This window comes from Lampetra fluviatilis, chromosome 12 (genome assembly GCF_964198595.1).
Source record: "Lampetra fluviatilis chromosome 12, kcLamFluv1.1, whole genome shotgun sequence".
Taxonomy (NCBI): Eukaryota; Metazoa; Chordata; class Hyperoartia; order Petromyzontiformes; family Petromyzontidae; genus Lampetra; species Lampetra fluviatilis.
The window spans coordinates 15,503,483-15,516,799 of record NC_136286.1 but is presented as its reverse complement, the minus strand read 5'-3'; the positions used below and the strand labels follow the sequence as shown (position 1 = coordinate 15,516,799).

The following is a 13,317-nucleotide window of genomic DNA, read 5'->3' as shown; positions in this document are numbered from 1 at the left end:
GTTGAACAATTCTCATGAAAATGTAGCAATTAAATCAGATTAGCTTGGAAATGCCATGCATTGTATGTAATAACTTAAGTTGGTTGTGGGAATTGTTTGGCGATGTTACGTGGTGGAGGGTGTTGTAGCATGTATTTGTCCAGAACAGGACGTGGCCTATCCCAAAAATAAATTATGACCCAATGCAATATCAGCTTGCGAAAGGTGTCAAGTTCATAGAGAGTTTTACAAAGTCACTGCAAGGGGCTGCACAGCCCAAATATTCCGAATTCCTGTGACAAATGATAACCAACTCAATCGCCTTTACAATAACTCAGCTTTAGAAAAACGCACCTTTACAAACTGGTGGCAACTGCTGCGCCATCAGTGTCAGCGCTGAGTCGACCATATGTAGGTCTGGGCGCTCACGTGTGTGAAGTTTGTACTGTATTCGTTCCGAGGGGTGAGCACAGAATGGCACAGGTGGAACCTCCATTAGGGCCAACAAGTGCAGCACAAATGTTTTACTGTATCGAGGGAGTGAATCGACGTTTTTGAGCAAGCCTGACCCTGGTGAGACGCTGTCGAACTCGTCCAGAGGACGACCTCTGCCAAGATACTGCACACACACCGCAAACACATCACACAGGCACGTACACACCACACATCAAACGCGTGTCGCTGGGTTTGGATTGCAATGCGCTCACCACTGCCCTCACCCACTGCATAACAGGGGAAGAACACAACATCCACACTATCACTCTGCAGAAGCACACTCAACGCTCTCAGTGTCGTGAAACGCAATCCTCGTGTATAAAGAAATCGAGAGGCTCTATGAAAAAGGAGGTGACCCCACAACTGGGAACTGCAGGGATGAGACTCCCAGCGTATGGTGCTGAATGTGATCAGCACCACTGAGTGGACAGAGGCCCGCTCCTACAGCTCGTGGCTGTGAGGTGCAGTGGGATCGGTAGACAGCCGTGGGGCTGTCACTTGGGGCAATTCAGGGAGTAGAGATACAACAAGGGGTGAAATAGCAGTGGGAGTTCAGCCAAGCCTGGAGAGGAGAGGGAGTGGCTGGATTGTGAGCTCCATTGGAAGTTATAGAATCAATATCCGAGTGTAAACAACATGTAACATAATTTGATTTGAAGCTTTCGTGACTGCAGGAATTACTCTTTGGTTCTTTCGGTAAAGTCACGTAGAAAGAAAATAAATAATAGAATACGACGTTTCGATTGCAACACAAGCAACCATCATTAGGTAAGAATGAGTGAAACAAGTATAACCCGTAAAAACAACGTTTTTCACTATAAATCCTTTATATGCGTGGCGGCTAGAGTCATCTCGTCCTCTGGCTTGAGATGGCTGCCACCTATGGGTCAGATGATTGCATTGCACCATTAAGCAATTGGTAATTAAATATAAAAATTTTGTCCTAAAAAGTGTAAAATTTTTGAAAAAATCTTTCACGAACATTCATTGTCGCGCACAACGAGTCTGTGTGGAAAATGTCAGCTCGATTGGATCACGGAAAGTGGGTTAAAAAACGACCGAAAGATTTGCACGGTCGTAAGCAAGCAAGCAAACTTAATATAAAGGATTTAAAAACAAATCTAATAAACTTAGAGATATAATGCAACACAACACAGAGAGTCGGCTAACCCCCCCCCCCCTCTCTCTCTATTTAAGGCCTCGACATAGAGGCGTTGTCTTTCTGTTTGTGTATGTGTCTCTCTCTCTCTGTGTCTCTGTATGTGTCTCTCTGTGTGTCTATGTGTGTGTCTGTCTGTGTGTCTATGTGTGTCTCTCTCTCTGCTTGTGTCTGTCTGTGTGTCTATGTGTGTCTCTCTCTGTGTGTCTATCTGCTTGTGTGTCTGTCTATGTGTCTCCGTGTCTGTGTTTTGTGTCTCTCTCAAATTTAACAATCTTTTGAAGAACGTAATCAACCAGGTAGGGTGTTGACTGTTGTGTTAGCCGACTCTCTGTGTTGTATTGCATTATATCTCTAAGTTTACTAGGTTTGTTTTTTCATTCATTCCTACCTGATGATGGTTGCTTGTTTTGCAATCGAAACGTCGCATTCTATTATTTAAGTTATTTTCTTTCTACGTGACTTTACCGAAAGAACCAAGAATATGAATCCCTGCAGTCACGAAAGCTTTAAATCAATATTTGTGTACAGTTTAGCAACATTTCATCAGCACGAACCATTGGGTCATATGGCCACGAGGAGGACTGCGTGTGGGCGTGTCTTGCAAGATCACGTGGACAACGTCGAGTGACGTGTCTATCACTACGGTGACGTCACATGAAATGGGGGCGTGGCTACCTATGCACCCACGTGAGCTCGATGCAGCCTGAGTCCTTGAGGTGAGTGGAGGCGACGAGGTGGAGATGACATCTTTATACTAAACTATCAAAACTTCACTCTGTTACCTGGCAGGGTCCACTGAGCTATACGATCCACTCTCACATGGGCGAGTCCCTTGCACGCTTTCAGTCGCGTGTGGTGGGGTAAAGTGTGGGTACACCAGTGAATTCGTGTTCGGGGCCGTCCATAAATGACGTCACGCGATTTTGGACGATTTTTGACGCCCCCCCCCCCCTCGTCAGACGGCGTCACAAAAAGTCAGGCCCCCCCCTCAAATATGACGTCACAAAGCTTGCCCCCCCTAAAAAAATAAAACATGCTTCAAATCGCTTTAAACTATTGTAATTGCAGTACGTATTTATTGTGGCGCTGCACTCTGATGTGTAGGAGAAAACATTAAAAGTCTATTTAAGTAGAACGTGTTGTCTATATTTAAAGTTGCGCATTTTGATGTGACGTCACATTTCTCAAACCCCACCTCCCATCGTCACAAATGTCTGACCCCCCCCCAGGTGCGTGACGTCATTTATGGACGGCCCCTTAGTGTTGATGATGTGTGTTATGATGTGGGCCCGTGTTGATGATGTGTTAGTGTTGATGTGTTAGTGATGATGTGTTAGTGATGATGTTAGTGTTGATGTGTTAGTGATGATGTGTTAGTGATGATGTGGGTCCGTGTTGTGTTCGTGATGATGTGGGATCGTGTTTATGATGTGGGTCTGTGTCATGATGTTAGTGTTGATGTGCGTCCGTGTTGATGATGTGTTAGTGATGATGTTAGTGTTGATGTGTTAGTGATGATGTGTTAGTGTTGATATGTTCGTGATTATGTGGGTCCGTGTTGATGATGTGGGTCTGTGTTAGTGATGATGTGTTAGTGATGATGTGTTAGTGTTGATGTGTTCGTGATTATGTGGGTCCGTGTTGATGATGTGGGTCTGTGTCATGATGTTAGTGTTGATGTGGGTCCGTGTTGATGATGTGTTGGTGTTGATGTGTTAGTGATGATGTGTTGGTGTTGATGTGTTCGTGATGATGTGGGTCCGTGTTGATGATGTGGGTCCGTGTTGATGATGTGGGTCTGTGCCACGTGGCGACATCGCCCCCTGCTGCCGCCACGACTTGCCAGGACTCCAGAATGAGGGATCCCGGCCCTCGGCGACGCATGGCGGGCTCAGTGCTCGTTCACTGCACGTGCCCCAGCAGACTGTCCAAGGCTCTCCGTGGGTTTCTTTGTATCGGTGTGTGTGCGTAGATGGCCGCGGTTACAGATCAGGAGATGGGTGGCAGCAGGGACGTGCAGTGGAGCGCGCAGATTCCATCAAACGCCATTACCACCGGCTTTGGCAAAACCCCGCAAGGTGATCCACGCGGTGTGACATCACGACGCCCGTGTTGTGTGGGGAACGTCACGGTGGCCACAGCCTGACAGCCTGACAGCAACCATGTGCATTGTTATGGCTTGTAAACCTTGTGAGGCGAGGTGGTAACACTCGCGCCTCACAGTCAAGAAGTGCCTGGTTTCCATTCCCAACTGGGTGCCTTTCAGTGTGGAGTTTGTATGTTCTCCCCTTTTTTATTTTACTTTTATTAATTTTAATTTAATTTTTTACCTACGTGACTTTACCGAAAAAACCTAAGAGTATGTTCTCCCCCTGTTGAGCATTGGGGTTTCTCTGGGTTCTTCAACCTCTTCCCATAGCGAAAAAATATATTAAATGCATCTTGTATTGGCCAAAAAACAATCCAAAGTTAAAAAATTACCTGCACATAACTCAAATGGGATTACACAGCAGCAGTATCGCTCCTAACAAAGAGTCTAGGGACTTGGTGGTGCTTTCCTGTGTAGACAGTAACAAGTGGAACAGTAACAATCATAAAATACTAATCATTGTCGTTGTCGTTTGTGTTGGTGAAGAAATCCTGACGCTCTTTGGAGATAACCTGACCCCTATCGAGAGGAGTGAACTCTTCACCGTGGACCGTGTCTGGTATTTTGGACTCCACAACAGAGGATTAGGCACCGTGAACCTGGACTACGATGATGCCTATAACCATTACGTCTCGGTAAGACACGCCGGCTTCAGAGTGGGCGACATGGGCCACGCGTCCACTGCCCTGGTTAATACTGTGGCCATCACCACCACCACCACACACATGCACAGGGCTATCAATCACATTCTTGTCAAACACAGTAATATCATCATCATCATCAAGCACAGGGTCATTGCTTAAAACATCATCAAGCCCAGTGGCCACCCTGGTTAAGACGGAGTGTGCTGATTGTAAAACACGACGCATCGTCTGCTTTACAGCGGACGTTAAAGATCACGTTACATCATTCAAAGCGAGTAGGCCATTGGGTCCTGGCGTCAAGGTCCAAATTTCAAGTAGTACTTGCAAATTACTGAATTGAGGTTACGCGTAGCACCATTGCCCCCCTGCTGTGCAGAACAAACTCCACACGCTCTCTCACTCGCATTGTCACACTCTGCAGAACAGGCAGGGTACATGTACTCTATTCAGAAAGGCACTCTAGTTGGGAATTGAACCCAGCCCATTGTTGCTGTGAGCCACAATTGTTAGCAACGCCACCACCCTTTAGCCAAAATGGCATCCGACACTCGGTTACCGAGCACAGCCGATGAGTACACATCGTCTCATTCTTCATCATTTACTAGAATTGACAGAGCTCTTGGCGCTGCATGGATTATGTCTCTGTTGTCTTTGTGTAATAAGAACTGAATCAGCAGTGATGGAATGAGCGTGGATTGAATCGGTTCTTATGGTTCGATTGTTGTGTAGGTCCAATACGAGCATCTAAATTTCCGCTACGAGGTGCTGGAATGGTTGGTGCTCAAAGGTCAAAGCCAGCTCTTCAGATGCCGAGACCACAAGACCAACACCATGGTGAACGTGAAGATGTGGAGGAAGCCAACGAGGTAAGTCTTCACAATGGGAAGTGCGATTTTGAGGCTGATATTATTAACCCTGGATCGCCAGAGGGAAGCAGTACAAGAAGTGAGTTGATTTCCATTCATATGGGGATAGTGTTACCCCCCCCCCCCCGCCAACGTCAATGCACGGGTTTTCTCCTTGTGCTCTGGTCTCCTCCCTTGTTTCAACAAGAATTTGTTTGCTGAAATCATCTTCAAATATTGAGAACCGCAGATCTTGGGAAAATGTTGGTAGCACCAGCTGACCACCTGTATGTACGTTGAACTTTTGACTTAAAGCTTTCGTGACTGCAGGAATTCATATTCTTGGGTCTTTTGGTAAAGTCACGTAGATTTTCTTTGAACCTATCTATGCGACTTTACCTAAGAATACGTTGAACTTTGTTCGCACCGTATGTAGCCAACCGTGCTGCTGCCTTCCAGGTTGTCTGTGCTTCCGAGCACCTCCAAGTCATGCTCTCTTCAGAGAGCGAGCAACAAAATGTGCACATTACACGTCATTTATTGTTGCTGTTAATATAAAATTGTGGATTTCCTCTGTGCAGCCCCCAGGATAACCACATGCAGGCGATGGAGCTCAAGATCTTCATCAGACTTCAGGAACTGGCCAATGATTTCAATGTAAAACTTTTGGACCATTTTTACTTCAGAGGGCACAACTGCCTCGTCCTGGAGGACTTATGCAAGTACGTACCGCGCAGTCTGTTCGGGCCATGGATCTGATGATCTCACGGCACCACGCGCCGTGATAATACTGTGAAGCTGCCACGTGTCTGGGACACTCTTACACGGTCAGGCACACTCTTACACGGTCAGGCACACTCTTACACGGTCAGGCACACTCTTACACGGTCAGGCACACTCTTACACGGTCAGGCACACTCTTACACGGTCAGGCACACTCTTACACGGTCAGGCACACTCAACTGGCAGGGTGTCGTCGGCAGAGTGTTTACGCTCGCGCCTCACGACAAGAAGCACCTGGGTTCAATCCCTGACTGTTGTCTTTCTGTGTGAAGTTGGTTTGTATTCTCTCTGTTCCACAGAGATTGTGTGTGTTACAAGAGTGTGAGTGTGTGTGTGTGTTACAAGAGTGTGAGTGTGGGGTTTGTATTCTCTCTGTTCCAGAGAATGTGTGTGTGTGTTACAAGAGTGTGAGTGTGTGTGTTACAAGAGTGTGAGTGTGTGTTACAAGAGTGTGAGTGTGTGTGTTACAAGAGTGTGAGTGTGTGTGTGTGTTACAAGAGTGTGAGTGTGGGGTTTGTATTCTCTCCCCCTGTTCCACATGGGTCCCTTCGGGTTCTCCGGTTTCCTTCCAAAGCTAAATAACCCCACAAGTAACCTGTATTTGCCCAAACATCTCGATGCGAATATATTACCTTCCAATTACCCAATTGAGATTAAACACACAGTAACACCTGACAAGGTTTTGAGAGCATTTCTTGGGTAAATAATCATAATAAACGATAATCATGAAATGACTCAGCCTTTCACAGGATGGCACTCACTGTGTTGTTGTTGTTGTTGTCTCTTTTGCAGTCCAAGTGTCTCCCATTCTATTAAATCGATGACATCCCAGCGAGACGTGATGGCGATAGTGAAACTAATCACCAAGTCCATTCTCAGAATCCTGAACCAGCTCCACGCCAAGGGGATTGTGCATGGGAACATCAAGCCGGTGAGTGGACTCCGCATTCAGTGCAACTCCACCGTGACGTCGCATCGCTATTGGGGACTGGCCCGAGAGAAAACCGGACACATTGATCAAAGCGTCGCTCTGAACGTGGAGACACAAACCAGTGCAAGTAACTAGGACTGTTTGCAAACATGCAGATACACTTATAAAGCCCGACAGCCACCCATCAGCTTCTATGCTGCTCCTAAAAACCTTTGGGATACAAACGCGCGTGAGGATGCGTTACCAACACCGTCTGTGTGCACGTTTTTTCCTAAAACGTTCACTTACAGCGAGGAGCTTCGTTTTCGTTTCCTTTAACAATCGTGATTCACGTTTGATAAGAGCACTCTCCTTTACACCGGGGCGTCTCAGAGCACTTTACACACGACATAAGGGACTGGCATCACATCTCATCTTTTTTTGTTATCCTTCCCCCACACCTCCCATTAGCATTGTCGGCTATGTACGGTGCAAAAGAAGTTCAACATATATACGTATATTTGAAAGGGCACCCCCAGTGGCAGCTGTCAGAAAACATTCCGTATTGTTATTTCGACTCCCCATTTAATGTTTTGCGGTATTTTGGTACACGACCAATCTACTGCTGGCTGAAGGTTGATCAGTCGGGCAATGGAGATGCTTGCCTACAATCTGGCACTGAGCTGCGGGCTGGTGGTTTTCTCCTACATGTACGCTATAAACAATCATTGAATGCCCGATAACACCTTCATAAACAGAGGACTGCAGACCTTGGGGGGACTTTGCCACCAGCTCAGTGCCTGGCTGCTGCCTTGTTTGTGGATCCTCCCGTTTCTGAGTCGTGCCATCTCTTCAAGACGGCAGGAACAGTGTGGCGCTTGACAAGTTGAAATTGTTACGATCTTAACCTTCGAGTGTGAATCCCTTCTACCGCCCTTCTAGAGGAACTTGTCATTCAAGGACGCCCTGGCAAGAACCATCCGCATCAAAAACGTGGAGAGCAGTTTTTTTCCCGGATCTCAATGTGAGTCGTTTGTGAGAGAGTTTGTGTGTGAATGTGTTGTGAGTAAGAGAGTTTGTGTGTGAGGAGCGGTAGTGCGCTGATTAACAAATCCGGAAACCTGAGCTCAATTCCCGCTCATGGCCAACACCAGTGACAATTATCTCCACCGGTCCTGGGCCTCCCCGAGGTCGACTCAGCCTTAAATGAGTACCTGGTGCAATGAGTAAACGTCGCCACTTGGGAAACAAGGAGGAGGTTCGTGAAAGACGCGACTCGGCAGTTAAGAGGCAGTTGCCTGCCAGCAACAGCAGAGGGTAGTGGAGCGACGCTCACAACAAGTGGAGCGTCGGGCGGCTATAATACAGCGAGGTGGCACAGTAGGGGGCGCAGGTGGTGAATATGCCTGTCATCTCAGTCAACCCATGGAACCTGGGTGTGTCCTGTGACTTGCCAATGAGCCTTCGACACTTCACGTCGCCTCAATGGGCACATAGCCGAGCACAAGCACGGTGGTGACATCGCCTATACTTCGTGGCAAATGGCCAACATTCGTGAAAAAGAGCCGCACAGTTCATCGGATTTCTCCAAGATAAAGATTCTGATTCTGTTTGTGCATATCACTGTGCGTGTGATGATCGTGCCATTCAAGGCTATGTCGGTGATCTTTGTCGTTTGTCCTGGGCAGGTTCACAGATTTTCGGCACTCGTGCGTACCTTGCCCCAGAGGCTTTCCTGGGACACGCGGCCTCGTTCCCGGTTGACATGTGGGCGCTGGGCTGTACGGTGGCCGAGTTGGCTACCGGGAGAGTCCTGTTTCCGGCCGTCGGCCGATATGACCAACTTCCATGTTACATGGAGGTACGGTATTCCCACATTGCAGTTTCACTATGATTTGTGGGCTAGGCCACAGAATGACCTGGCCAAATCTTGTAGCCTCCGCCACCCAACACGGTCAAACAAAACGGATTGCTGGCGGTACGAGCGTTTATCGCAGTGATTATTATTGGTCCAGCTTAACCGATGGGGAGTTGGAGTACAATTCTCATCACCACATTCATCAATTGGATGCTTTTGCTTGAAACGATGTCAAGCATGTTCGGGATCATGATGTCTGCGCACAATGGCTTACTTGTTTCAAATAATGTCAAGGGACCTTTTGCGCCCACTGTAAATGAGGCAGATGGCGTGTTGTATTTTATGGTGAATACCGCAGTAATAACCAGGGCGGCCACTGGGTGTGAACTGCCCTTCGGCTGGGACATGCCATGAACACTGCCCTCTGCCTGTGTGTGGACCATTGGGAGTCATAGTCTAGTGGTTTGCGCACTGCTCTACGAACCCGGATACCCGAGTTCGATTCCTGCTTGCGGCGAACATTGGTGATGAATATCTGAACCGGTCCTCTCCGAGGTCGACTCAGCCTTAAATAAGGACCGTTGCGGTGTGTAAAGTTGCTGGTGTGGATTTGTGTGCCATGTACCATCATTAAAAGTTGCTCGCTAACAGCACTTGCTACGACAATCTGTTAATGCTATATGGGTGGTCTTTGTCTGTGTGATCTGTATAGGTCCTGGGAATGCCTCCTGAGAGTCTGGTGAATGCCGCGCCCGAGAGGAACAAATACTTTGGTGAGTGAGGGGGTGAGAGGGCGAGTGGAGGGACTGGGTTTAATTTGAGGGGAGTATGGGGCTGTTCTAGTTTAGTGGGGTATCACTTTGTAACTTCAATTACTTCCACGTGTTATGTCACAGCCGATATAACTCATAATAGATGTTTGTGTTAGGGTTAGGCCACGTAATGGTCTGGCCTTGTTTGTGTTGTTACGACCCTCCACCAGCCAACAGGCAAACAAATTGCTGCTGCTGTGTGTGATGCCAATTTAATAATTTTCAAATTGGGGAAATCTGGACGAAGGCACCGGCACACAATGGCCTACGTTTACAATGACACAAGATCTTTAACGTTCCACTGCGAAGCAACCCGGCGCACTGCGGCTCACGGTGAATAGGGGCCGCCGTGATAACGCGGGAGGCCAGAAGGGTTCGAATCGCGAAGCTCTGTAACGAGCGGTGAACGCGCGACTGCCGGCCCATGGCACGGAACTGGGTCGCTGCGTTTCTACGCTGCGAGTGCGCAAGGGTGGAGTGCATTGCGACTACGTTTCTCCTGTTCCGCGCGGTTCCTGCAGACCCTTTGGGCAGTCCTGTGATGTCCGGACAAGAAAGGGTACCGGGCAGTAACCCAATCAGCGTGGCCCTCGGGAGTCAGGACAGGGAGTTCAACGACTTCATCAGCCGCTGCTTGGAGTAAGAGCCCCACCAACCCCCCGGGCGAGGATTTCCCCATCGGCCACTCTCCTCCAAGCGATCAATGATCGGAGGATGTCCCATTATTGCATGATCCATAGACTTACGTAGAGACCTATAGACCCATAGACTCACATACACTTACATAGAGATGCGTAGATGTACACGCACTCTGAGGCTACTCAGCGGTTGGAAGCGGTCGCCCTCCAACAACAACGGAGGGTTGGAGGAGCGATGCTCACAATGAGCGGAGCGCTGGGTGGATAAAATTCAGTGAGGTGGCACAATGGGGAGCACAGGAGATGCACCTGCCAGTCATCCCAGCAGCAGATGGTTAACGACGACGATGATGATGGCGACGATTGTTAAAAGTGGAGGACAGCTGCTGGCCGCTATACGTTTACGGATAGGGGGAGACGCACGTGAACGCTGAAATCATAATCACCCTTCCCCCATGCGCCATGTGTGCCCCCATCTTGCCAGATGGGATCCGACTCTGCGCATGACGCCTGTCGAGGCGCTGGCGCACCCTTGGCTGGGAAGGACGCCACCGGAGGAGAGAGGGCCCAGGCAGCCAGCGGCGTCCGCCCAGAAGGATGAGATGCAACAGGACGCGTCGGTGGAGCAGCACGGGCCTGGGCCCCAAGCTGGGCTCCAGGTGGAGCAGCACGAGCCTGGGACCCAAGCTGGGCCCCAGGTGGAGCAGCACGAGCCTGGGCCCCAAGCTGGGCTCCAGGTGGAGCAGCACGAGCCTGGGCCCCAGGTGGAGCAGCACGAGCCTGGGCTCCAGGATGGGCCCCAGGTGGAGCAGCACAAGCCTGGGCGCCAGGTGGAGCAGCACGAGCCTGGGCCCCAAGCTGGGCTCCAGGTGGAGCAGCACGAGCCTGGGCCCCAGGTGGAGCAGCACGAGCCTGGGCTCCAGGATGGGCTCCAGGTGGAGCAGCACGAGCCTGGGCCCCAGGTGGAGCAGCACGAGCCTGGGCTCCAGGTGGAGCAGCACGAGCCTGGGCTCCAGGATGGGCTCCAGGTGGAGCAGCACGAGCCTGGGCCCCAGGTGGAGCAGCACGAGCCTGGGCTCCAGGTGGAGCAGCATGAGCCTGGGCTCCAGGATGGGCTCCAGGTGGAGCAGCACGAGCCTGGGCCCCAAGCTGGGCCTCAGGTGGAGCAGCACGAGCCTGGGACCCAGGATGGGCTCCAGGTGGAGCAGCACGAGCCTGGGACCCAAGATGGGCCCCAGGTGGAGCAGCACGAGCCTGGGCTCCAGGTGGAGCAGCACGAGCCTGGGCCCCAAGCTGGGCTCCAGGTGGAGCAGCACGAGCCTGGGACCCAAGCTGGGCCCCAGGTGGAGCAGCACGAGCCTGGGCCCCAAGCTGGGCTCCAGGTGGAGCAGCACGAGCCTGGGCCCCAGGTGGAGCAGCACGAGCCTGGGCTCCAGGTGGAGCAGCATGAGCCTGGGCTCCAGGATGGGCTCCAGGTGGAGCAGCACGAGCCTGGGCCCCGAGCTGGGCCTCAGGTGGAGCAGCACGAGCCTGGGACCCAGGATGGGCTCCAGGTGGAGCAGCACGAGCCTGGGACCCAAGATGGGCCCCAGGTGGAGCAGCACGAGCCTGGGCTCCAGGTGGAGCAGCACGAGCCTGGGCCCCAAGCTGGGCTCCAGGTGGAGCAGCACGAGCCTGGGCCCCAAGCTGGGCCCCAGGTGGAGCAGCACGAGCCTGGGCCCCAAGCTGGGCCCCAGGTGGAGCAGCACGAGCCTGGGCCCCAAGCTGGGCTCCAGGTGGAGCAGCACGAGCCTGGGCTCCAGCGGGCAGAGGAGAAGAAGAGCGAGGAGGAGGAGGAGAATCGGGAGCAGAAGAATGGGGAGGAGGAGAATAGGAAGAAGAAGCACGTGTTCCTGGCTCGAGTGTGCAGAGTGGTCCACTCAATCTTCCGCACTCGCTTCTTCTGCGGTGATTCACCCACCGCAGAATAGTGGGGGAACTAAGTGTGGTGATGTCGTGTAGCCAGCCCCACCCTGGGCTCTTCCATGCTGGTTTTCTTCCAGGCAGTCCTCAGAGGATGACCTCGCCGTGGTTTCCAGGTCATGGAAGAGGATAGCTGAGCCAGGGTGTGAGAGCTGAGGTGGCCTGATGCAGGATCAACCTGATTACTTTTTTGTAAATATTCACGTTGTTGTAAACCGCATAATAATAATAAAAACACTAAAATATGAAAATGAATTTGTGAAATCAATTCAAAGTGGTGTGTCGTGCAACTCGGAGTGAATGTGGGCGGAGACAGGGCGTTTCATGACAGGAGATCGGGAACGCCGTGGTGAGACTTAGCTCATATTCTTGGTTCTTTCGTTAAAGTCACAAACACTGCATTGCTGACGAGACTTACCTCGTCAGCAATGCACTTTGACTCACTGGGGAGGAGAATGGTGGCCCCGATGATGAGTCGTCGTCTTTGTCGTCACTGCCATGGACTTGCGACGGCCCTCGTGCTCAAGCGACTCGGTCGCCCGATGTTGTCCACCAGGGCGCGCTGCACGCATCCTGCCGTGCGGTCTCCATCTCCGTGGTGTGTCTCTTCTCAGCGCCTTTATTGAGTGGCCAAGAAGCTCGATCAGCTGCACAAAAACGCAGCCTCGATGCCTCACGCATCGCCGTGGACAGGATGGCGACACCCGCGCCTGTGACGTGCACACGCGGGCAGAGTCAAGCGGCTCTTTAAGTTAACGCGAGGCGACGCACACTCACTCACTCTCTCTCCAGGTTGTGAAGTTAGAATCCCACATCCTCCACGAGTACAAATGCGCACTGCCACCTCCCGTGACGGCCTGCAACACTCGGCGCACGATCAGGGCCGGTGGAGACAAATCAAACGGCGGGTGCCACCACCACCATGAAGCCCTGTGTCTACAAGCACAGCTCATCAATATCAAGCCCAGCAGCAGCCCTGGTTAATACTGCGATCTGTACTCGCCGTCAAATACCGTACGGGAATACCACAGCCTACGTCTCCCCCTTTAGCGCCGTGTCGCAAACGCCTCGTCACTGCCT

General features: G+C 51.0%; 1 protein-coding gene across 1 annotated transcript; it reads left to right on the top strand.

Moving 5' to 3' along the window:
• The first annotated feature begins 2,965 nt into the window (after positions 1 to 2,965).
• LOC144935282 (dual specificity tyrosine-phosphorylation-regulated kinase 4-like) lies at positions 2,966 to 12,993 on the top strand. The gene is made up of 14 exons (XM_078861851.1): positions 2,966 to 3,714; positions 4,272 to 4,420; positions 5,159 to 5,295; positions 5,856 to 5,996; positions 6,850 to 6,988; positions 7,910 to 7,991; positions 8,656 to 8,828; positions 9,538 to 9,598; positions 10,159 to 10,276; positions 10,760 to 11,012; positions 11,358 to 11,513; positions 11,712 to 11,867; positions 11,934 to 12,176; positions 12,931 to 12,993. Exons 1-14 carry the CDS (start codon positions 3,609 to 3,611, stop codon positions 12,991 to 12,993), a joined length of 1,977 nt encoding a protein of 658 aa, XP_078717977.1. The 5' UTR covers positions 2,966 to 3,608.
• The last annotated feature ends 324 nt before the right edge of the window (positions 12,994 to 13,317 follow it).

Excerpts from the sequence above, each read along its gene's own strand:
- LOC144935282 (XM_078861851.1), top strand. The coding sequence starts at position 3,609 with ATGGCCGCGGTTACAGATCAGGAGATGGGTGGCAGCAGGGACGTGCAG. Across the intron at positions 10,277-10,759 it reads TTCATCAGCCGCTGCTTGGA|ATGGGATCCGACTCTGCGCA; the intron begins GTAAGAGCCCCA and ends CCATCTTGCCAG. Across the intron at positions 11,013-11,357 it reads GGCCCCAAGCTGGGCTCCAG|GTGGAGCAGCATGAGCCTGG; the intron begins GTGGAGCAGCAC and ends CCTGGGCTCCAG.